At 38.7% G+C, this 26,826-nt stretch overlaps 2 protein-coding genes across 2 annotated transcripts in view; both read left to right on the top strand.

Moving 5' to 3' along the window:
* The first annotated feature begins 257 nt into the window (after positions 1 to 257).
* On the top strand, positions 258 to 23,151 carry LOC137070452 (aldehyde dehydrogenase, mitochondrial-like). Its single transcript, XM_067437598.1, has 13 exons — positions 258 to 525; positions 1,883 to 1,987; positions 7,545 to 7,685; positions 9,515 to 9,594; positions 12,622 to 12,733; positions 12,833 to 12,961; positions 19,103 to 19,216; positions 19,813 to 19,915; positions 20,621 to 20,805; positions 21,332 to 21,496; positions 21,780 to 21,937; positions 22,400 to 22,514; positions 22,827 to 23,151. Exons 1-13 carry the CDS (start codon positions 415 to 417, stop codon positions 22,857 to 22,859), a joined length of 1,551 nt encoding a protein of 516 aa, XP_067293699.1. The 5' UTR covers positions 258 to 414; the 3' UTR covers positions 22,860 to 23,151.
* A 1,597-nt stretch (positions 23,152 to 24,748) lies between these two features.
* Positions 24,749 to 26,826, top strand: part of mapkapk5 (MAPK activated protein kinase 5) — a 39,751-nt gene continuing 37,673 nt past the window's right edge. Inside the window, exon 1 of the mRNA XM_067437599.1 lies at positions 24,749 to 25,415. Coding sequence (XP_067293700.1) covers positions 25,380 to 25,415 — 36 coding nt within the window. The 5' untranslated portion in view covers positions 24,749 to 25,379. The remainder of the gene's footprint in view (positions 25,416 to 26,826) is intronic.

A 26,826-nucleotide genomic window follows, 5' to 3' on the forward strand; every position in this document is an offset into this window, starting at 1 on the left:
AAATAAAAGCAAGCAGGTGTACATTTTATTACTCTAGTTCCCTATATAATTTTATATAATGTAATTTTTTAAATATATATAATTATATTATTAGTTTGTTTTCGTTAAAGATTATTTTGGCTTAATCACGAGGACTTTTACATGCACGACATGTTTGTTGCCATGTCCAATAGTTTTCGACATTTTTGTTGTGTGATATTCCGAGTTATTTGTTGTGAAGCCCGACAATTAACGTAATCCCGATATATATCTGAAGAACGGAATATACAGAGATCGTGAATGATTATAGTGGGTTACGTAAACGCTTGACTGGTGTTATGACATTAGTTTATCGTCAAATATCTGGCAACCTCTCCCTGCCAAAGCGAACGAGTGTCTAAAGTTCATCTCCAGTTCAAGGCGAGCGAGTTAAAAATGCTGCGCATTGTTTTTCCCCGAACTTTTCCTCAAGTGTTTCGTATTTCAGCATGCCAACATTCAACGATTCCTGCACCGAACATTCACCCAGACGTTCGATACAACAAGGTAATGTTTAAAAGGCTTGGACTTTAAATCACATGTTTAATCCCACAGGTAGGTAGTAGTGACTTGTCTCGTGTTGCTATTATTCTAACTAGCTACTACTTCACTCAGTGTTTACTTATCATTACGCCTATATAAATGCATGATCCTCACGTCTCTGTTGTCGAATCGTGGCGATTTAGTGTGTGTGTGTGCGTGCGTGCGTGCGTGTGTGTGTGTGTGTGTGTGTGTGTAGACATTAGTTTAACAGGCTAAAAAACTTGACATGTTTTTAAACCCCGTCTGCCTTTTTCCCTGCTTATCTTATCTTTACATTCTTTACAGCTCTCTCTCTCTCTCTCTCTCTCTCTCTCTCTCTCTCTCTCTCTCTCTCTCTCTCTCTCTCTCTCTCTCTCTCTCTCTCTCTCTCTCTCTCTCTCTCTCCAAACAAAACTAGGCCTACATATAATATTTTTATTAAAATACATAATATTGTTTCAAAATAAGCAAGTCAGGCTTGTATGAAGAAACAAGTAAAGAAAAATATACCTAGGAAACTGTCATAAAACAATTCATTATAATAACGATCCATTACAATAACTAGCATTTTTAATTGTACACATTTTAAAATGGTGTTCCACCGCATAATATCATCTTAAGATTGTAATGAAATTGTGTAAATTGTCACAATTGTGTGAAAATACAGAATTTTTGTGGTGTCATCCATATTTTACAGAATAGTAGAGAGGATATCCTTTATTTGCAATAAACAATCAATAGACCCGCAATCAAAATTATCAACAGTACACCCATTGTGAACTTTGCTGTTAATAACTTTACTTTTATGAACCTTTTAATATTGCCAGTGCCACACCTTCCAGATGATTACGGCGAGCTGAAATTAACTGCTTAAATTAAAAATGTTCCCTTCATCTAAATGGCATGATTTGTCTACACTCCATACGTAGCTGTTCAAACTAAAAAATACATTAAAATTATATTATCTGTTGGTATGTTAGTGCTCAATGTGAGTTTCCCCAGACTCACATTGAAAATTAATTGGGAAACAATAATATAATTTTTAGTTGTGGGTTTTTAATATATATATATATATATATATATGGCAGCAATCTTCCACTAAACCATGGCTTATTGTCCAATGTCCATGTTATCTTCATGAATTACAGTTAGAAGTGTCAATCTTTTTAAAAGAGATTTAACATAAACTATTGTATAAACCTCATTTGAAAGAATAAATGATTATTCATATAAATGTTAAAAATACCATAAATCCCTCTAAAACTGCACAAATGTAGAGTAAAGACATCAATGAAGTGAATGATATTACATTTGTTTAAATGACTTGCATTTTCCTCTGCAGATTTTTATTAACAATGAGTGGCACGACGCAGAAAGCAAGAAAACCTTTCCGACCGTCAATCCTTCTACTGGTGAAGTTATCTGCCAAGTCGCAGAGGGGGATAAGGTAGTTGTTTGAATTTTACATTTCATATTAAAAGAATAATAAATGTCTTAAACCAGGTGGTAAACTGGGCACTTTTTCAGTTGGTCAGGTTGTCTGGTTAAACCGGCTGAACTTTTTTTTTTCTCTCCATAGTATTTACAATTCAGTGAACAGGATCAAGTCTTTTGAAGCAACATGATAGCTTTATGTGAGGAATAGACCTACATTTAAAGGAGCATGCCACTTTTTTTGAAAATAGGCACATTTTCCAGTATTTCCAATATCATTGCGCCTTGCTAATATCATTGCAAGTTCCTTAATTATTACTCAGGAATGAGAGTATAGTTCCTATCCATATCGGTCTAGAAAATCACAACTTTCCCAACTTAGTACACATTTTAAATAGGAAAAATACGGAAAGTCTTTGGTAATTTTTTTAACGGGATGCTAACGGTCTAATCCGATTCAATGACCTATGCTAACCGTGCGTTCACACCGCCGCCGGCGAGAGCGTCAAAATTCGCTCTTGCCGCCCTGACAACGACGCTGTGGAAAGCTCCGTGGACGTGCTGCCGCTCTGACGTAGATCGAATGTTTTTTCTTTTTTTAAACTGTATTTAAAGAGGCCGCAAATCAAACAAGCATGTTGATGGATAGACTGACCACAAGTAGGGTATAAATTAACTTCATGAAATCGTTTAAATGTGAAAGTAAGAATTAATTGCACACCCGCTGAACAACGAGCGTTCTAGCGCCTATAAAATAGTGTTGCGCGACTTCTTAACATATTACACATCACTATGAATGATCTTGTCATAAATGATAGGGAACCCCGCACAGCAATGATCAACCTCTCCTACAAATTGCTCGGGAACTAATGTGGTCGGAACCAAAGTTTACAGGCCTGCGTTATCTGGATTTCTCTCAAGCGGAGCACTTCTACATTCTGACTGGTTGCCGCCTGTTGCCGCCGAACCGCATCATAGCTGATTTCAACTCTCCTCGACGCCCAAATCGTCCAAGACGCGCCGCTCTCGCCGGAGCTCGCTGCCCGGCTCCCATTGAAAATGAATGACTTCCAGCCAGCTTGCCGCTCTCGCCGCCGGCGGTGTGAACGCACAGTAAGCTATAATAAAATTGCTACCGCCAGATCCGGAGATCGGCTGAATGGATTCAAAAACGGTGAAACTCAACTGTTAAACTCTAGTGGAGGTGGAAAATGAGCCTATTTTCAAAAAAAGTGATGTGTTCCTTTAAGTTATTCTGTGAAAATCTGTCCCTCCACTGACAAAAGTTTAAAATAATCATTCTTATTATTTATTATTACGTTCTGTTTTACTATAGATAATGTGTGTGTGTGTGTGTGTGTGTGTGTGTGTGTGTGTGTGTGTGCTGGTAATCCCTACATTATGGCAATACACAAAGATGGCAATATCTGAAATCCTTGTCCTTGTGGGGACATTTTTAGGTCCCCATGAGGAAAACATCTTATAAATCATACAGAAGGAGTTTTTTTGAGAAAGTAAAAATGCAGAATGTTTCCTGTGATGGGTAGGTTTAGGGGCAGGGGCAGTGCTATACCGAATATATTTGTATTCGGTACATTTCACTGGATCCTTTGGTTAATCAGTCGCAATTTCAGCACAGGCTTTGCAAACATTTATGATATGGACTCGACAGTAATGCCACAACATGTCAGTGTTAATTCTGAAGCCTGATCTGAGACCAGTGATTTCTGATATATAATGATTTGTGTACAGTCAGATGTTCTTTGTCTGTGTGTCAGTAAATCAAACCAGTGACTAAACCAGAGGTCTCCAAACTCGGAGGCTTGAAAAAGTTTCACACTGAAGTCTCACAGCAGCCAATCACAGCAGTGGGCGTTTACGCTGAAGTCTCACAGCAGCCAATCACAGCAGTGGGCGTTTACGCTGAAGTCTCACAGCAGCCAATCACAGCAGTGGGCGTTTACGCTGAAGTCTCACAGCAGCCAATCACAGCAGTGGGCGTTTACGCTGAAGTCTCACAGCAGCCAATCACAGCAGTGGGCGTTTACGCTGAAGTCTCACAGCAGCCAATCACAGCAGTGGGCGTTTACGCTGAAGTCTCACAGCAGCCAATCACAGCAGTGGGCGTTTACACTGAAGTCTCACTGCAGCCAATTACAGCAGTGGGCGTTTACGCTGAAGTCTCACAGCAGCCAATCACAGCAGTGGGCGTTTACGCTGAAGTCTCACAGCAGCCAATCACAGCAGTGGGCGTTTACGCTGAAGTCTCACAGCAGCCAATCACAGCAGTGGGCGTTTACGCTGAAGTCTCACAGCAGCCAATCACAGCAGTGGGCGTTTACGCTGAAGTCTCACAGCAGCCAATCACAGCAGTGGGCGTTTACGCTGAAGTCTCACAGCAGCCAATCACAGCAGTGGGCGTTTACGCTGAAGTCTCACAGCAGCCAATCACAGCAGTGGGCGTTTACACTGAAGTCTCACTGCAGCCAATTACAGCAGTGGGCGTTTACGCTGAAGTCTCACAGCAGCCAATCACAGCAGTGGGCGTTTACGCTGAAGTCTCACAGCAGCCAATCACAGCAGTGGGCGTTTACGCTGAAGTCTCACAGCAGCCAATCACAGCAGTGGGCGTTTACGCTGAAGTCTCACAGCAGCCAATCACAGCAGTGGGCGTTTACGCTGAATTCTCACAGCAGCCAATCACAGCAGTGGGCGTTTACGCTGAAGTCTCACAGCAGCCAATCACAGCAGTGGGCGTTTACGCTGAAGTCTCACAGCAGCCAATCACAGCAGTGGGCGTTTACGCTGAAGTCTCACAGCAGCCAATCACAGCAGTGGGCGTTTACGCTGAAGTCTCACAGCAGCCAATCACAGCAGTGGGCGTTTACACTGAAGTCTCACAGCAGCCAATCACAGCAGTGGGCGTTTACGGTGAAGTCTCACAGCAGCCAATCACAGCAGTGGCCGTTTACGCTGAAGTCTCACAGCAGCCAATCACAGCAGTGGGCGTTTACGCTGAAGTCTCACAGCAGCCAATCACAGCAGTGGGCGTTTACACTGAAGTCTCACAGCAGCCAATCACAGCAGTGGCCGTTTACGCTGAAGTCTCACAGCAGCCAATCACAGCAGTGGGCGTTTACGCTGAAGTCTCACAGCAGCCAATCACAGCAGTGGGCGTTTACACTGAAGTCTCACAGCAGCCAATCATAGACACGCCCCTTCAAACAGAGCTTTCAAATCAGAGACTAAAATCAGGGAAAATTGCCTTTTCTTTCTAATTTATGACAATTCTGCATCAAAAAGTTTGGGGACCTGTGTTACGGAATTATCTACAGTGCAGTCTTTTATTATTAACATCTTTTGACACGCATTTGTATTATTTAATAATAATTTTTTTTTTTTAAATATGTTTAAAAACTGTTGAAAGAAGGTTGATGAAGCTTAATGATTCGGGTTAGTGTTAGTATGTACCGAATAGAAACAATAATAGGGAACTATTTATCTCACACAGGGCAAAAGTAATATTTAAAGGAAGTGTAAGTGAGATTGTGGCCAAAACTGAAACTGCAATCCCTATCCCCTCTCCCCCTCCCCCTGACTAGCGGTTGCCAGATAATCTGCAGGATCAGCAGGAACGGTTGCAGCTGCGGTAACTAGAGCAGATCGGGCAACCCGGATACAGACACACTACTGACTTCGTGATTGGTCGATTAGGTGGAGGGCGGAGCTTCGGGCCAAAACACAACATGTCAACATCAGTTGAGGGCTGCAACAACAACTTTTAAATGACAATATCCTGGCCGGACTACTGTTGTCAGTGATATAAGTATTTGAAATTAACATGATTTCTTAAGGTCTAGTGACATATCAGGGCCATTTTATGATTCATTGAAATACATTTCTTACATACAGTTACCTTTAAAACAAAAGACTCTCAAATTAGGTTTTTGCATTTCTTTTCAAAGGAAGGGATAAGTAAAAAATGATTATGTAGTATTACTCAACTATAGGATTCGCTAGATAAAGTTGAAGTGAATGTAGAGCTCTTTTAAAAACATTCAAATAAAAAAATCACACTATCTGTTATACGTATATTGTTATCTAGTTCTCTGTAAATGAGAATAGACAGGAACATGACTTGATCAAACACCCTCCCCGCTCTCAGTAATGATAATACGTCTGCTTGTCTTTCCTACGCCAGGTATTAAAGGGTTACTTATAATTGATGTCATTAATGACTCAGCCTACACTGTAAAAAAAATTGCTTGTTTTTTGTTGGTTTAACTTAAAAAAGTAAGTAACCTGGTTGCCTTTAAATTTTGAGTTTATTGAAATTAAAAATCTGAGTTGATACAATGAAGGAAATTTGTTTAATAAATAGAAACTCAAAATATTTTTGTATCTGAACCACATAAATGTGATAAATCATGAAAATAGCACTATTTGGCATGTTTCACTGCATCATCAGAAATAAAACACACACAATAACCCAATATGCTTAAAAAATATTTTAATAATATTTTAATAAAGGTTGTCGAATCTCAAAAAATGTTCATTGTATTAACTTAAAATTTCAATTTCAATGAACTCAAAATTTTAAGGCAACCAGGTAACTTTTTTTCTAAATAATTTTTTACAGTGTAATGTCGTTCCACACCCGTAAGACCTCTGTTCATCTTCACACACAGTTTAAGATATTTTATATTTAGTCCCAGAGCGTATGCAAGTGTATGCACACTATACTCTCCATGTCCAGAAAGGGAATAAAAACATCATCAGAGTAGTCTTTATGAGACATCAGTGGGTTAATGAGAATCTCTTGAAGCATCGAAAATACATTTGGGTCCAAAAATAACAAAAACTACGACTTTATTCAGCATTGTCTTCTCTTACGCGTTTGTTTTCAATCATCAAATAAAAATTTGAATGATTGTGAATCAGCGTATTGATTCATGATTCGGATCGCCAATGTCACGTGATTTCAGCAGTTTGGCACGCGATCCAAATCATGAATCAATACGCTGATTCATGACCGTTCGAATCTTTATTTGAGGTTTGAAAACAAACACAGAAGAGAAGACAATGCTGAATAAAGTCGTAGCCTTTGTTATTTTTGGACCCAAATGTATTTTGGATGCTTCAAGAGACTCTAATTAACCCACTGATGTCTCATTTGGACTACTTTGATGATGTTTTTATTCCCTTTCTGGACATGGAGAGAATAGTGTGCATACACTTAGATACGCTCTCGGACTAAATATAAAATATCTTAAACTATGTTCTGAAGATGAACGGAGGTCTTACGGGTGTGGAACGACATTAGGGTTAAGAGTCATTCATGACATAATTTCATTTTTGGGTGAACTAACCCTTTAAAAATAGCTTTGCGTATTTATTTAACAGGTCAGATGGCCTGCCTAAAATGAACTGATGTTACCTCACAATCATAATGTAATAAGCATAACTTGATAAAGACTCGGGCACTGGCATTGTGTCCTTGGAAGTGGATGGATTCTTGCATTACATTTTCAGTCTGTGTTTTTCTCCCATGTTTGTTGTTTTGCATACAGGCGGACGTGGAAAAAGCTGTGAAGGCTGCCAAAGATGCCTTTAAGATCGGATCCCCCTGGCGACGCATGGATGCATCCGACCGTGGGCTGCTCTTGAGCCGATTAGCAGACTGCATTGAGAGAGATTCTGCCTATTTAGCTGTGAGTCACGACCTTTGTCCTGTATGCTGCCTTCTAGACTTTCATCTGATTTATTGAATGCATAAAAGCATATTATTAGCTTGCTTCTGGCATATCAAAGACTAGAAATCAGATGCACTGCTTGCTTAAGACTTCATTGTTTTCCAGTGATTGGTCTAATCAATTCAGGTAAAGCCTTCTTTACTGTAAAAAACAAAACAAAAAAGCTAGCAGTTTTGCAGAAGTGCCCCTATTGTGCTCTTTCTGATATTAATGGGGTGGTTGCATGCGATTTCACTCTTTTAACTTTAGTTAGTGTGTAATGTCGCTGCTTGAGCATAAACAGTATCTGCAAAGTTACAGCGCTGAAAGTTCAATGCAAACGGAGATATTGTCTTTTAAAGTTATGCCAGTTTATTGCCTACAAAAACGGCCGGTTTGGACTACAACGAGCTTCTTCCTGGGTTGGTGACATCATATACCCTCGCTAGTCTCCACAGATGTGACTTCTGCTCGTAATGGGAAGGGGCGTGGCCTTAACCTGTGCTTGGCACTTCAGCTAATAAAAATAAGGGAAACTACATTTGGCCATCTAACCAATCGAAGACCATTGCGTTTGTGGGAGGGATGGGTTTCATTAAAGCAGGAAGCAAATGGACCAATCAAAGGACAGTAGGGACAGCGGTGTGGAATAAAGGTCAAATATAAGTAACATACAGTAAAAACAAAACAAAAGAAGTATTAAGTCATGTTATACTGCGCCTCATAAACACAACCAAGCCTGGGGGAAAAAAACGGAACCACCCCTTTGACTTTCATGCAGTGTGTAATAGAGCTGTTTGGGAAAGTAAAAGTTTTAAAGATGCGGATAAAAGGTGGATTAATGGAGTTAATGTCTCCTAAAAGAATAACAAAGAAAGACGCGATTCTGAACTGCTCAAACCTTTTAGCATAACTTGGAAAATTTGCATAATGCCAGCCTATGGTATTCATTGGCTGCCCGTGAACAACGTATACTTTGACCCTCAAACACTAAAAACATTAGAAAAGGTACAAAATCCCAAAACATTTAAAAAAGGAAACAGGATAACATTTATGGGGCACTGGAAAATATTATAAAGGATAAAACAAACCTGATTACAGATTATTACTGACAATTAAGAATTTATAATAATGTAAAATGTGAACCTTGATTGCAATGTAAGTCGCTTTGGATAAAAGCGTCTGCCAAATGCATAAATGTAAATGTAATAAGAGTTGAAACACTTTGTGATAATTATAAGGTTTACTAATTCATTATTAAGATACACAGTCTTGTGTAAAAAAAAAAAAAACTATTTTGGAAAATCCATTGGGATTATTAGTTAGAGACAAAATTAGGTAACTCTTTATTTGATAGTGTCTTTGTTGCATGTTACATGTACTTGCTATAGTAATGACTGTATATTATGCATAATTACACGCAACTAACCCTCAACCAAACTCTAATCCTATTGTAAGTAAGTAAGTACATGTAGTTTATTAATATGGCTCAAATAACATTGGCACCTTAAAATAAAGAACTGACAATAATGTAAAAAATGTGTACCTTGAATGCAATGTAAGTCGCTTTGGATAAAAGCGTCTGCCAAATGCATAAATGTAAAATAAAGTGTAACCAAATGTTTCTTTTGGCTCCTTGCTATGATTTCCACACTATTAGTTTATGGTTCCTGTCAACCTCATTTTAAAAATACTCTTTCATTGGTAAATGCAGTTTGATCCATATTAGTTGTACATATCTGTATAGATTCACTCTTTCTACAATGATACCACCAAATGATAATATTATTTATATTTTGTTTCATTAGGAACTAGAGACTCTTGACAATGGAAAACCATATGCGGTCTCCTACAGCGTGGACGTGCCCATGGTGGTCAAATGCTTGAGGTGAACTTTATGTCCACAGTGTTTTCTAGTTGAAATTGAATGATTGCATTACATTAGCATCACATTGGATTTTATTCTTTCTAATGAAACTCCGTAATCAGGGTTACAAAATTAGTCTCCTGCATATGCAAGTTGCTAATCACAGCTGAGCAGTTCTACAGCTCTCACCAAAATATTTATGTATTTGAAGCCATATAAAATTTCCATACATTTTAACTAGGGCCGGGACTCGATTAAAAAAATTAATCTAATTAATTAGAGGCTTTGTAATTAATTAATCGAAATTAATCGCATTTTAATCGCATATAAATATTTGACCTGAGAACAATGAGAAGTAATTTTTCACATGTATTTTTAGTATACCATTGAATAATGACTGAATACATAAGCTTAATCAACAAAATATTGTTTATTTATTTCAGTCCAGCAGACCAGCGCAATGTTTGCCATTAAGTGTAGCAAAAGCATATTTGTGATATTTGAGGCTCGATGTACTGCGGTGATATGCAAATTCCTTGTTGTATAGCTTGCTCACAACCCTGCTCTTGACGACGCTTCCATTCTTTCGTTTTTTAAAACAAAATTTCCCATCCACGGGGCCGAGCAAAGCGGTCTCATCAGCTTCTTCGTTCATGTTCACTCATGCCCTGCGTCTCAATCAGCTCCATAGTTCCCTAGTCAGGGCACTGATCAGGACATAAGTCAATGGGCTGACTCCCTGATCAGTGCCCTGACTACTGAACTAGGGAGCTGAATGAGACGCACCCAAGGTTTGTTGTTGTCTTGACTCCGGAGCGCTAGTTGGTGTTCCAGTATAATCGGTCCGTCGAAACTGATTCATTGAAAAACGTTCCGCGGTGCAAAAATAAATGCGGTTAAATTTTTAATTTTTTGCGTAATTAATTAACGCGTTAAAGTCACGTAATTAATTAATCTTAATTAACGCGTTAAAGTCCCGGCCCTAATTTTAACATAAACTAATAAACTTAATTTCTGATTGATTTCTGTAATAATGATTTCTGTGTTTTAAATACACAATAACCAGGTTTATATATTTATCAGGTACAATCTCATACATTTGAACTAACTAAGCATTGTTTTTCTACACCTAGTCATATTTTAACTATTTTCATACTTTTTAACTGAATAAGTGTAATTGTTTTCACAATGGACAGATTTATGCTGATTCTAAGCAATTTGAAAAATGCATTTTTTAAATATGATTATTGAAATAAAATCAAATAGATGCAAATAGTTAATAATAAACTGATTTTTTGAATTCTGAAATCTAATCCGTTTAATTTATTAATTTATGTATGACTGACAAATATTCAATTCAATATTATTTATAAAGCACTTTTCACATTATTGTATCAAAGCAGCTTTACAGAAAATACGCATCCCATTAAGTGTATTAGTTTATGTGCAATGAATGGCGATGCAATTTATATGCAATTCAAATACAGGAATCTTAAATTTAGGCCGAAATCTTTCTTGAGTGAGTTATTTCTTTGTTGCATTACATAATGAATATCTTAAATGGTTATTCTTTAATTTTGAGCAATACAAAAAAATCCTTTAGGCATTGCCTTCAGAAATGGCATGGTCTGCATCATATGTTGGACTATTAAAGGTGCACTATGTAACTTTTCCGTCTGCTAGAGGGCGCCTATTCAAAACAAATGTGTAGTTTGATGACACCAAGTTTGAGCGCAGTATCTTGGGACATGTGGTCTTCACCACACAGCTGGTGGAAAAGAATCGGAATAGGACTCGGGCAGAAATCATGTTGATGGATGAGATTATTAACGTTACTGTAGTGTGAAGCAGAGCAGGACTGAGTGTGGAGGAGCTGAGCAAGGCTGCTGGAGCGATTGTTACACAAACACGCCTCTCAAGTAGCCAGACTTTTATTATGACGGGACACAGTCGCCAGCGCCATTTCCGCTTTTCAAGTCATGAGTATGAGGTAACGTAGCTCTGTTTATCATATTAGATACATCTGAGTGTGTTGAGAATGATGTTATGACGTTAATCTGTGCGTTTGTTTGGCGGCTGCTGTGATACTTATTACACACTGCTAAGAGAAAAGCATTTTTTACAAAATGAAGCCTGGAAATCGAGGGTAACGCAGATATGACGCCATTGATGGACGACTCCCTCAGACATCCCGCTACTTGGTTAAAATAGCAATGTTCTCATGATTTACAAATAGTTGGAAACATTTGGGATATTGTAAGTATTCAACTGAACAAAATATAAAACACTGGCCTAGTGGTTTTTGGATATTTTAGTTAAAAAATGTTACATAGTGCACATTTTAAGCTTTATAATCTGTAATCCGATTTCATAGTTCTAAAGGTTGCTTATAGCGTGCATTTAAAGGTGCACTATGCAACTTTCCGTCCGCTAGAGGGCGCCTATTCAAAACAAATGCGTAGTTTGATGACGCCAAGTGTGAGCGCAGCATCTTGGGACATGTGGTCTTCACCTCACAGCCGGTGGAAAATAGGACTCGGGCAGAAATCACGTTCATGCATGCGGTTATTAACGTTACTGTAGTGTAAAGCAGAGCAGGAGCGAGTGTTGTGGAGCTGAGCACGGCTGCTGGAGCGATTGTTACACACACGGCTCGCAAACACTGGGACTTTTATTATGACGGGACGGGACACAGTCGCCAGGCGCCTGCACTTCCACTTTTTCCGCTTTTTCTCGGCGCTGCTGTTACATGTTCACACTGCCAAGAGTAAAGCGCTTCTGCAGAATAAAACCGAGGGTAACGCGATTGACAGGCAACTCGCTCAAACGCTATGCTGACACGTCCCGGCCCTTAGTTGAAACAATTTTCTCACAATTTACAACATTTGGGATATTGTAGGTACTCAACTGAACAAAATAAATAACACCGGCCTAGTGGTTTTTGGATATTTTACTGCAAAAATACTACATAGTGCACCTTTAAATCTGATAAAGTGGATACATTTAATCAGACGCTCAGAAATCTTTTTGTGTTGGTTATTTTTTTAGGTATTATGCTGGCTGGGCGGACAAATGGGGAGGGAAGACCATTCCAATTGATGGCAACTACTTTTGCTACACAAGGCATGAGCCCATTGGAGTGTGTGGCCAAATTATCCCTGTAAGTAGATGCTTTTGGAATTTGAGAATGCAGTATATATTTGCCAAGTAATACTCATGTAATAATAATTTTAGTAATAATAATCACGCTGTCCTGCAGTGGAACTTCCCTCTGCTGATGCAGGCATGGAAGCTCGGCCCTGCGCTGGCTACAGGAAACACCGTGGTGATGAAGGTGGCAGAGCAAACGCCGCTCACTGCCCTATATGTTGCCAGCTTGATCAAGGAGGTGACTGCCATGCCTACTGTATATTTGCACCTAAAATAACACATTTAAAGGAAGTGTATGTAAGATTATGGCCAAAACTGGTACTGAAGGTGTATCCCCTCTCCCCCTCCCCCTGACTCGAGGTTGCCAGATAATCTGCAGGATCAGCAGGAACGGTTGTAGCTGCATCTGTGGTAACTAGAGCAGATCTGGCAACCCGGATACAGACACACTACTGACTTTGTGATTGGTCGATAGGAGGAGGGTGGAGCTTCGGGCCAAAACACAACATGTCAACATCAGTTGAGGGCTGCAACAACAACTTTTAAATGACAATATCCTGGCCGGACTACTGTTGTCAGTGATATAAGTATTTGAAATTAACATGATTTCTTAAGGTCTAGTGACATATCAGGGCCATTTTATGATTCATTGAAATACATTTCTTACATACAGTTCCTTTAACTCTTTTTGTTATGCATAGATTGCAGAAGGGATGATATTTTTCTAGGTTAACCTGGAAGTTGCTAGCCTGACGTCGTCATTCTCAGATTCTAGTCAGAATATGTGTCTGATAGTGCTCCATTGGGCTGTGATTATGGGGCGTTTTTTAACCGAACCAGGAAAGAAAATGCCTCTGCACTCAATTGGATAGACATACAACCAATCAGAGCAACGGAGTAAATGACGAGTGGTGCATATTTGTCAACAGAACTCAACTGCATGCATACTGAAAGAAGTAGAAGAAGAAGATGAGTCTAAGGCCCCATTTACACTGCATGGTTCAAGTGACCCAATTCCGATTTTTTTTTTCCTCTCATGTGGCACAGATCGGATATGACGTGAACGTGTAAGCAGTAAAAAAACGCATGAATTCTGATATCCTCAGATCAGATTCAGGCCTCACTCATATGTGGTAATAAATCCAATATGATTCGGATGCGTGCATTAGCGTCTGCCATGTAAGCGGTCAAATCGGATATTCCCCAGTAAATGCGAGTCGTACGTCATTGAAAAAAGGACGGAGGCGAATGACGTCAACTCAGGTGCACGAACTGCGATCAAGGGCCAGTGTTGCCAAGTCTGCGGTTTTCATGCAGAATTGGGCTACTTTAACACAGTTTTGAGTTGCAATTGGGCGGGTTTTGTTGTGAAAACCTGGCAACCTCGTCAAGGCCTCTCCTCTTTTTCTCCGCTTTAAGAGATAAATGTTTTGCCGACCTTTAAAGATGTGTGGAACAGTGCAGACCGCAAAACATTGTGCAATCATTTGGTCTGCATCCATTGCACATTGCGCTGTTTTACTTCCTTTCACCGGTTAAAAGTGTCTTGGGTTGATTTGCCAGTGTACAGTGTAAATGCAAATATCTGATACGGGTCGCTTTTGAAAAGATGATGTAAGCATCACGGGTCGTCAAAAAAATGGATAGTCACCAAATCAGAATTGTGCATCAAGACCTGCAGTGTAAATGCAGCCTAAATGATGTGAAGGATGCATGGAGTACTACTTACCAACACGATCATCATTTTTGAGAGAAATAGTGAAGGTGAATGCATATACAAACAAGTTCTCCGTTTAGGATTAGAATGAATTCAACCCAAGCGCCTGTCCATCATCGTATAAAGCCCGCCCTGACAATTTGATTGGTCCGAACAGCTCTGATTTGAGCATAGCTGCGTCAAGTCCAGACCGAACTTCCCGACCTCAAATGTTGTAGGCAGGGCTAAATTTGGCTTCCAGGCTAGGAAGTTGCTGTTTCCTCGACAAAAACCCAATATGATTTTTCCATTGTCATTTGGGTTATTGCAGAAAATAAGCTCTGCGACCAAGAAAGGTTTATGATATGTTCATCATGACATAACTTTTATACATTTTGAAGCCTAAATACAATCACCAGGTGTAAAAAGTTAAACATAGGCTAAAGGAACTACACCATGGTCACATGACTTCAACATCACGTCATCATCCTCATCTTTTACAAAAGTTTCCCCAAAAAATTTGAGTTAGAATAGTTTGTAAGAGCATGATTATAAACACAATGAGGCTGTAAAAGCGAATAATGAGTAGATGAGTTCATCTGTTCGGTGTGATTGTTAATGTCCCCCATCATTTTCAAAGTCATCATCTGAATGGTTGAATTCTACAGGATGTCCTGCAGGTGTGTGTTTCGCGTTCTTTAAATGTCCGTCTGGAAGCAAAGGCGTCGTGAAGCCAAACTCCCTCATGGTAAAAGAAAGCCGTTGTGTGTTTAAAGCAAGCGGCAACCTCCCCCAGTTTCTGTTAAGGCCAATATGGACGAAATTCCTCGAGTGGCCACCAGGGACAGGCTCCAGAAGGGAGCAGAATCTCATTGAGCCCCATGTTAAAATGCCCAACTTTACAGCAGAAAAAAACATGTTTACAGTCTGGTACAAATTGTGCTTTTTGTCTATACGGCTAATTTTGCCCTTCATGACAACTGTGAGGGGGGTGAACTTTTTTATGACTCATTCGTTTACATTATATAAAGCCTTAAAGTTCTGCATAATTAAGGGCGCGGCCACTTTGAGTGACAGGTGGGATAGCCATTTATCCACTGTCTGTTAGTCATTGTGTCACATAAGCTCCGCCTGCCTCTTTATTTCAAATCTCTTTATTTTTATTTAAATTCATTTTTGTGTTAACATGTTGTGTTAGCAAGACCAGCTCGTCTCTACTTTACGCTTCAGAACTGCTCTTCTGATTCCTATGGGTGACGTCATGGACACTACGTTAATTTTTTTTTTACAGTCTACGGTTTAAAGCTGTGACAATAAACGCTTACCGGGATCAAATAAACGCTGGATTTGTAAAAGTATGTGAAAATCGGGGCTCCATTGTTGCAGAAAACATTCTTGAATAATTAATTTATAGATGCGCAGTGATCTGTTAGTGTAAGGACATCGACTTTACATTTTTACGCCCCTAAACATGACGCGGAACAAAACGAACTGTGATTGGTTGCTTTACGTCTCAGTCAAATGCCCTCTTGAGCGGTCCGAGGCGGACAGTAGTGGAGTATTTTTACTTTCTACTCAAGTAAAGTCTTTATCAGTGTTCTTCTTGGAAAAACTTTTACTTCACTGCATTCCAAAGCATAATATATAATGTCATACTTTTCATTGCACTACATTTCATAAATAAAACTTGTTACCTTTAATACTTAATTGGACTAAAAAGGTAGTACTTTCTTTCTTGTACTCAAGTAAAACTTTGAATGTTTTTTCTTAAGTATACATTACTAAATTTTTAATGTAATTAAGTATTAAATACAGTTTTTCTCAATAGTTTACACACATTTTCTGAAAGCATGCCTCATATTCTCAGAACTCTACACACAAATCCAAAAAAAACACACACAATGGCAGAGGTGGAAAGTAACGAATTACATTTACTCGCGTTACTGTAATTGAGTAGTTTTTCTGTGTACTTCTACTTTTTTAAGTAGTTTAAAAAATCTGTAATTTTACTTTTACTTAAGTACATTTTGATTAAAGTATTGTACTTCGCTACATTTTAAACCACATCCGTTACTGAGTAAAAATAAATCATTAATGCAAAGAGTGGAGGGGGAAAAAACGCGATCCGGAAATGACTAATATTGAATAGAGGGCGCGGGGCGCGGGAGAGAACATGCGCGCAAATATCAGATGGAGACGAACAAGACAGTGTCAGTGACGCAGACTCAGGTGAAAGCAAAACGCCGTCGTGAACTCCTGGCTAGTGTGGAAATACTTTGGATATAGAAAAAAAATAACATGGTGTTGTCCTGGAGGATATCAAATTTGCACAAAAGGTGGATGCAAATGAAGAAACACATAGAACATGTTCGGGCACACATCCCTTTGTGCAAATAAAGGTAACGTTATGTTTATAACTTAGGCCGATTGATTTCTGTGACGTAGAGCGAATCCCGGAATCCAGTCATGAACATTAACTTTACATTATAACGTAGATTTGGTGTAATACACGCAAACTGGTGGATGAACGAAAAACTCGAATGTAGAGCTGTAGGCCTTAGAAATAAATCAAATCGCGACATGGTCTGTGAACATTAAAGCACAACATTTGTAACGCTTGTGTCCGGGTGAAAAATGCGGATAGCTCACTTAATATATCTGGAGTGGATGCAAACACGGAGGCGATTGACGTCAAACAGATCGCGCTTTATTTCCCGCTGAACTCTGATCACAAACTCCATTTCCGTCCACAGCATTACTTAATAAAACAAAATAACTGACTGTTAGCAACAGAAAAACAGAGAATAATCCCCACACATGGGAGCTCAAAACTCAGTGCGCACACACAAGATGCAGAACTCGTTTTCAGGGAGCGCGCGCAGCTCTTAAAGGGGCCACACTATATTTCTACTCGTTACACATTGAATGCTATATGAATATATGATCTGCTTGTTCTCTCTCTGTGAATGAGCTGCTCCGTCTACTACATATGGACTCTGTTATTCTTAAACATTAACGAATTAATGATAAAAAGTTGTTAATCTAATTCATAATAATTTATTGAATTTAGTTTATTAGACATGTTTTATTGAAATTTTGATAAACAAAATAAACAAATGGTTTTAAGTTTGTTATAATAAAGCATTTGTTCAACCAAATAAAAAAAGACCAATCTTCTTCATTCATTTAACATAATTTTAACTAGTTATAATTACCATCATTTAATAATAGGTACAGTAAATGTTTAATTGATGTTTTCTGAGATAGTTGTCATATCGTGAAAATCTCATCCTATCACAACCCTACAGGGTAGAGTCACCCACCCCCACTGTTAAAAAAGTAACTAAGTAACTTTTACTCTGAGTACATTTTAAATGAGCTACTCTTTACTTTTACTTGAGTAAATTTTTAGACCAGTAATTTTACTTGTACTTAAATAAAATTTCATTGAAGTAACAGTACTTTTACTTGAGTAGAATATTTTGTTACTCTTTCCACCTCTGCGGGTAAAACCCCTCAATTCTCCTGCAAAATGAAACTTTACATTCAAAACAATGTTATTCCTTCTCAAAATGGGATTTTGTTTTCAAATGACACACACAAACCATCATATGTATAGACATTTATAAGAACCAGCTGAACACTGATGTGCACAATGTAAAACACTTCTCCATTCATCATAATGACTTGGGCCTTTTTTTGGTTTAGTGTTACACTTACTACCGACAGTACAAACATAAGTGTGTTGTAAAATATTTGAGAATATTGTTTTCATACTCAGAACAAACAAATACACAGTAAAATTTTATTTTATTTTTCCTGCAAAAACAATGTACACAGTGTACATCCCATTTCCAACCAACACAAAGTTGCACATACACTACATACAAAACAGCAGAAGAATTTACTGTATACAGTTACAGTAAAAAAATTAAAAATTCATCCTCTGTTCTGTTCTGTTGCCCATTTATGCTAAAGCTCTGATTGCTAATTGTAAAACTGTGTGACGGTTGAGTCATTGTGCATATTTGAATGGCAGTGTGTTCCTTTTGAAAACAAGATATTTTCTGCATGAAAATTGTGCCAAAAGCAGAGACTTGTGTGTAGTGTTTTGAAAAAAGTGTGTTTTAGAACTGCAATTTGAGTGTAAAGCAGGAACTGTGCTTGTAGTTTAGCAGAATTGCTTCAGGGGGTTGGTGAATGAGTTACATGTTGTGGTCATTGTGTCTCAAGTACCAGAATTTGTGTGTAAACAATTGAGAAAAACTGTAATATTCAATATGAAATCTACTGCTGTAAAAAGTACAATATGTTTTGGAATGTTGTGAAGTAAAAGTTTTTCAAAGAAGAAGTAAAAGAGTAAAAATACTTGAGTACTGTCCACCTCTGGGCAATAAAAGCTATGATGGAGTCCAGACCTTCTGTCGTCAGTCTGATGGCCTGGCTACGCGAGACTAGGTTTTGGCCTACAAAAAATACATCATCCCTGCTGCAGCACTATTGACAGTGTATAATTAGTATGTTAAGAAAATTATACTAGTGAAGCCATATTAGTAGTTAACCGTGAGTGCACGGTTGAAACCACCATCAAATCTTTGGTATTTTGTTCACACACGTAATCACCATCTTGAGTGTTTCCATGTTTTGTGTCAAAAAAACATCTTGATCAATGTTTTGTGTTAGGTTGGTTTCCCAGCTGGAGTTGTCAACATTATCCCAGGAATGGGTCCCACAGCCGGAGCAGCCATTGCATCTCACATGGACGTAGACAAAATAGCATTCACTGGCTCCACGGACGTAAGAGCTTTTTCTGCAGTAATGGATATTTCTTGGAGATGTACAGTACTGTACACCCTGGCATAACCATAATAGAAATTATACTTTATCTCACTGTGGGCCGTATAAAATGTTGTAGGATTTCTTGTGCATACTTAATATTTGGACATTTAAAATATGGCACACTAAAGCAAAATATATAAATAACTTTACATACTTTAAATAACTGGCAAATGTTTTTTTTTTTTTTGAGGCATCTACTGTGTGGATGATTTAATGTATGCACTTTTTGTTGAGATGCCCATCTTGGAGAGGTTTTAAAGGGATAGTTAGTTCACCCAAAAATGTAAATCTGTCATTATTTACTCACCATCATGTCATTCCAAACCCAAAACGCATTACATTTTATAACCTAAAGTCCAAGACGAGCAATGGCAGGACAGAAATCTTACAGGTTTCGTTAAATATCTTCATTTGTGTTGTGTTTGGAAAGACATGAAGGTAATTAATGACAGATTTGTGGTATAGTGACAACCCAAGACTTCAATATTATACAGTATTTTGCTATTTAAATGAGTTTTGTCTGTCAACTGGAGTGCCTTCTTATGGTTGAGCAGGTTGGTCACCTCATCCAGCGAGCCTCCAGTACCAGTAATCTGAAGAAGGTCACACTGGAGCTGGGCGGAAAGAGTCCAAACATCATTTTATCAGATGCTAACAGTGAGTTCACCCGTTTATCCTGACACCTGCAGAAGTGTTGCCTGATATTTTCAATAGAAAGTGTTCACACACGGGGCGTAGGCGTTAACGCTTGACGGAGGGCGCGGCTGAAGCTTGGTGCTGACGCGATCTTCATAGTGACAACAGCCAATCACATTAACTTACTTGCCGCTTGGACCACAACACAACACAAAAAAGCGCCTTTTTTGGTTGTTTGTGCGAATGCGATTGCCCGTTTAGTTGTTGTCAGTGCACTGCACAGGTGCTCGAAGCTGTTGGGTACATTCAATCCTAAAAAAGCGCAGACAGCGGGAAGAATATCCCGTACTGGCCCGGGAGCTGCATCTGGATGGTTCACGGAGCAGTAATGAACGCAATTGGCTAGCGCCTGCTCTAGGATATTTGCATACGGCTATCTGATTGGATGACGCCTGCACTTGCGCTTGAAAAGTTGAGAAATCTTCAACTTCTGCCGCTTGCAACGCGAGTGAAGCGCCGCGACGGAACCCACAATTCAGTTTGGCAACGGATGATGTCACCCATTCAAAGTAAATGGGAAGCGTTAACGCTTACGCCCCGCGTGAATGTGCCGTTAAAGTCTCTAAACTGTCTTTACATCCGTTTACTCCCCTTATCCGTGCTCACATACTGTTGATTACTCACATAATGACCCTTTTAATCTTTCCAGTATATTTGCCTTTGCAGTGGAAGAGGCGGTGGAGCAGTCCCATTTCGCCCTCTTCTTCAACCAAGGCCAGTGCTGCTGTGCGGGCTCTCGCACATACGTACAGGAGAGCATCTATGATGAGTTCGTCGAGCGGAGTGTCGAGAGAGCTAAGAAGAGGGTTGTGGGAGACCCGTTTGACTTGAAGACGGAGCAGGGCCCACAGGTACAGCATATAAACACGCTAAAAGTGTGTGTGTGTGTGTGTGTGTGTGTGTGTGTGTGTGTGTGTGAGAGAGAGAGAGAGAGAGAGAACCCGTTTATGTGGTTTATGAGAAAACAAATTTGTATAACTACATGGGTATTACACTATAAATGTGGTTTATGAGGACATTTCAAATGTCCTCATATTTCAAAAAGCTTTAAAAACATACTAAATTATGTTTTTTGGAGAAAGTAAAAGTGCAGAATGTTTCCTGTGATGGGTAGGTTTAGGGGCAGGGGCAGTGTAAGGGGATAGAAAATACGGTTTGTACAGTATAAAAACCATTACGCCTATGGAGAGTCCCTGTAAACCACATAGACAAAACATGTTTGTGTGTGTGAGTGTTTGTGCGAGAGAGTGAGTGTGTGTGCGAGAGAGTGGTTGTGTGCGCGAGAAAGTGAGTGTGTGTGAGGGTGTGATTTTATTTTTTATTTATTTTTTGCTATACTTTTGCACAAATAACAATCTTTGAATCACTCAATCAAAGGTGGATGAGGAACAGTTCCAGAAGATTCTGGGCTACATCAGCAGTGGACAGCGTGAGGGCGCCAAGCTCATGTGCGGCGGCGGGGCGGCGGCTGACCGCGGTTACTTCATCCAACCGACCATCTTCGGGGACGTTAAGGATAACATGACGATTGCTCGGGAGGAGGTGTGTGTGTGTGTGTGTGTGTGTGTGTGTGTGTGTGTGTGTGTGTGTGTGTGTGTGTGTGTGTGTGTGTGTGTGTGTCTGTGTGTGTGTCTGTCTGTGTGTGTCTGTGTGTGTGTGTGTGTGTGTGTGTGTGGTTAACCTTTTAACGCATTACTAAGGAATGGGCCTTTCCATGCATTATGATCTACTCTTTAGATTTCATTAAACTTACAGTCGAGTTCTAGTGGGATCTAGATCCAGATGTGCTGGTTTATGACGTACTGTTCCCTTTCTTTACTGTTAGATCTTTGGCCCTGTAATGCAAATTCTCAAGTTTAAATCTTTGGAAGAAGTGGTTGAGAGAGCCAACGACAGCAAATATGGCCTTGCAGCTGCTGTTTTCACCCAAAACATTGACAAGGCCCATTACATCTCCAATGGCCTGCGTGCTGGCACTGTGTGGTAAGTGTGTGGGGTGCCTTATTACTTTAAAGGTGGAGTGTGTGTAGTATTTATGAGGATCTACTGAAAGAAATGCAATATAATATACATAACTATGTTTTCAGTGGCGTATAAAGACCTTACATAATGCACCTGTTATGTTTTTATTAGCTTAGACAGAGCCGTTTCTATCCCCATACACCGCACTTACAGTGAAGTCGCCATTTTGCGCTGGCATGTTTGTATGGTAGCCCTAAAGGGACACATTTCTCTACAGAGCGCTAGTCACGCTCTACTCTCTCAGATGACACCGGGGTGAGCGATGGACTGTTGCAATTCACAACCTCAGCCCTAGATGCCGCTAAAATTCACACACTGCACCTTTAAAGAAAATCGATATCTTGCATATTGGATCATCAGACCTCTTGCTGCATCCTAAAATGTGTTCATATGTGGCTTGTGCTTGTCATTTGCTTTGATTAGGATTAATTGTTATGATGTGTTCGGAGCTCAGGCTCCCTTCGGAGGCTACAAGTTCTCAGGAATTGGTCGTGAGTTAGGACAGTACGGACTGGACAACTACACCGAGGTCAAAACGGTAAGGTTTTACCATCAGAAACATCTATCTATCTATCTATCTATCTATCTATCTATCTATCTATCTATCTATCTATCTATCTATCTATCTATCTATCTATCTATCTATCTATCTATCTATCTATCTATCTATCTATCTATCTATCTATCTATCTATCTATCTATCATCTGACCATATCCATCTATCTAATCTATAATACTAAACTAAAACTTAAAACCATTTTAAACTTTCTGTAAACTTTTGTCTACAAACTTTTTTTTTCTAGTTAAATATGCACTCCATTTTATTTACCAACTCTTTTTTTCTCCACAGGTTACAATTAAGGTTCCTCAGAAAAACTCATAAATAGAGAAATTATTTTAAAGAAGCCGTCATCTAACGATTAAAGTTGTGCCTGATATTATTGAAACATACTCTGATTCTCTTCTATTAACACAAGTAATGTGTACTGAAAATTCAAGCATTAAATAGATCGGCATAATCACCACAATCAATTCCATGAAAAAACAAATCATCCAATTTTTTTTATTATTAATTTGTATTCATTTATTAATTCGTAATGTGCATTAAAATGTCTTTTTCTGATTATATTTTTTTGTAATAACACATATAAATGAAAATAAATGAATATCACACATTAAGGGTCTCTGTGATTTTTTTTGCAGCGTTTATTGATCTGACGACCAGAAAAAGAAACATTTAAGAATATTGTATATATTCTTATATATATATATATATATATATATATATATATATATATATATATATATATATATATATATTCTTATATATATATATATATATTCTTATATATATATATATATATATATATATATATATATTCTTATATATATATATATATATATATATATATATATATTCTTATATATATATATATATATTCTTATATATATATATATATATTCTTATATATATATATATATATATATATATTAGGGCTGTAACGATACACCAAACCCACGATTCGGTTCGTATCACGATTTTTGACCCACGGTACGATACAAACCTCGATATGGGGGGGACAAAACAGTTTTATTCTGTACAGTATTCTGTAGCCTATTTTGCCGTCAATACCATATATCTGTATGGTCAATAGGCTACTGCCAACGTTTTCTTTGCGATACCAATAGGCAATATATATTTAACATGAAGTATAGGGCCTCCTGTACATCAATACCAACAGAAGCGCCGCGTCAGACACCCTTCTGGTGTGCAAAGAAAGAGAAAACGCCACGCAGCCGCCCCGCGGATGACACGCAACAGAAACGCCACGCTCACACCACGTTGCCAGCCGGTTGGGGAAGCTTCTTGAAACACTTACGACAAATTGTGTGGGTCTTGTCAACTACACGATTGCCATCCTTGTTCTCCACCGGGTGGCTGAAATGTTGCCATACTGCTGACTTAAAAGTTGGACCTGGACAGGAAGGATAATTCTGGGAGTTGGAAGGGGTGTGTCGCGATTCTGCCTTCTCAGATCGCGATACAGGTTCGTGGACCTGCGTATTGCGATTTCGATTTCATATCGCATATCGTTACAGCCCTAATATATATATATATATTCTTATATATATATATATATATATATATATATATATATATATATATATATATATATATATATATATATATATTATATTTCCATAGTGGCATACGGAAAGAAGCAATTGTGTATATTTTGCAAAACATCCGCTCTGTGCTGTCGTGAATCTGGATCGGAAACCAGACTTCATTCGTCACAATGAAAAGCATATTTACACTGTCTGAATCGTTCCCTATATAGTGCACTATATGCCATGCACTATGTAGTAAATTTATGAGTAAGTGACGATTTTAGCTGCAGTTTCAGTCTATTTATAGTGTAGGGGGGTGGGGCTTCAGATTCTAGAGAGCATTTGATTGGACAGAAAATCTGATGTGAAGTTGAAGTCGAGGGATGCCATCATTCTTAAGTCTTAAGGCTGGAACACAGTAATGTGCAGAGTGTAATTTTTGAATAACAGTAAGGCCAACATATTTATACTAAAAGCCATTTTGATATCACATCATTTGTTTTTTGTAATTGGATGCAAAGGCAATATAATTCAAAGTATATAATTATGAATGTACATGGATTAAAAAAAGATGAAAATCTAAAAAAAACGCCGAATTTACGATGCTGATGACCGTTAAAACGCGCCGTCTGTAAAAAACGGTCAGTTACGCCGTTTACGCGCTCCTCTCCTTTAGGTGGCGGAAAGCGCCTGGATCACCGTTTGCAGAATGTGGCGTGTAACAAAGAAGAAAAATACTCCTCAGCTTTGGATCAAAGGTAACACTAGGACCATAGCAAACAACACTAAGATAGTATTTGGTCTCCATGGTGCTTCTCAAAACACTGTTAAGCGCTGAACTCTGGACAGGCCGGAGACGATAGCAGAGAGAGCACCACGCGCACGTAACGCGATGAGCGCGAGAATTAGCATCTGCTGTGAACGCAAGCTACATAGCTAGCTGCTTCTAATAGGCATTAAGTTAACTCTTTTTTTGTTCTTCATCAGTTTAGTTGCCAAGTTGTCAACAACAGTGTAGCTAATACTGGTTGTTGCTTCTACGTTGGCTAGTCAGCGCTACTGTGAATGTGTAAGATGTTAGCCGAACACGCATAGCCTTTCCGTCTGTCTTGTGGAGTTTGATAGTGTCTTAGATTTTAATGCCGACAAAGAAAGTTCATCGGACAGCATGGGAATTGTACACGAGACGGCATCTTAGCGCTTAGTGAACTTCATTCAACGTCAATATTTGGGTAAGATCGCACCTGTACGAGCCCGTTGAAGCCAGAAAGAGGAGATCACGACTAGCATCATGTCCGAGGACACCGGCGTGGACCGGTTCATTAAGGTAAGCTGGCTCATTAATCAACCAACCAAAGTCAACACTTCAGCCTTTACATTTCTGTAGTCTTTACATTAATGAACTGCTGTCTCTGTACATTGTGTTGCATGTCACACGGGTACTAACCAAAATGGTTAAATCTAAAGATTGATCAATTTGTGTTAATATATCTGTATATTATCTGAAAGAGTCCACTAAGGAAAACATTAAATGAACAAAACAATCGACCACTGTTCTAGTTTTGCAGATTACAGTATTTTGGATGTCATTTGAGGTCATTTTCACTGCAGTGCATCGGTGAGACGCGTGATGGCGCTATTTGCGTTTGAGTTAAATGGTTTTATTTTATTGAACATGCATAAAAGCAAATACAGTTACAATTCAAAACAATTTAACTACAAAAATATAATAGTACACAAAAAGGCAGTAACATGAACAAACCAAACATTGAACCAGGGATAACCGTTTAAATGAAATTAAAGAGCAAGATATAATTTTTTTTCCCTATAAAAAGGCATAACTTAAATATTATACTTTGCGCTCAGTGTAAACTGGATTCAAACCCCTTAACTGTCTCACACACACACACTTTTTTAAGGCTGTAATTCAAGAATGCTTTGGAATATAGACCTTAAGTTTGGTCTTGTTTTAAAGAAGACACTTGGCAGATTATTGCTGAATGAAAGTATGAAAGTTATGGAAGCTTAAATTTACTGTAAGTGAAAAATACTGTACTAAGTATTCTATTTTATATAAAATGTATATTTTACAAAAAAACTATTAAATTACTACATTACTATAAATTCAAAGTCATATGTTTTACCAAGTTGTGTTCCAAATTTGAAGTTGATATCACAAAAATTGAAGTTTCCATGAGATTTTTTGGTGCAGCATCACTAAACAGTCATTAAATATGGAACCTTGAGACTCAGACCTTTCCGACGATATGTGTTTTGTCAAGATTAGAAAAGATTTTGATTACAAAGTAGTAGGGTTGTGCCGATGGACGGTGATGGGACGCTGTGCGACATCACGATGGAGAAACACCATCACCATCGTGATGCCACGCCCCCTGCCCCCGCCCCGCTGCGAGTCTTGCGAGTCAACACACCAGAGTAGCCTATGTGAGCGGAGTGGAGCGGCGGCAATTTCCCCTCCACGCTCTTTTTAAGCATTCAAGAATCCCTCCGCTCCAGCTCCGCTCCGGGTTCACCATCTCCCTCTCCTCGCCTCGCTCACTGATATCAGAAACACCGCTCCGTCTTCGCTCCGAGGAAATTTGTGGCTAATAACTTCTAAAGTATTTTAGTAAGCTCTGAAATATCACTATAAAGTTCATTTTATAGCCTGCATTAACTGAACAAAATTATAAAAAATAAACAATAGGAGATTAAGAGCCTAGTTTCAACGTGGTTTA

The sequence above is a fragment of the Pseudorasbora parva genome, chromosome 3 (genome assembly GCF_024679245.1).
Source record: "Pseudorasbora parva isolate DD20220531a chromosome 3, ASM2467924v1, whole genome shotgun sequence".
In the NCBI taxonomy this organism is placed as follows: domain Eukaryota; kingdom Metazoa; phylum Chordata; class Actinopteri; order Cypriniformes; family Gobionidae; genus Pseudorasbora; species Pseudorasbora parva.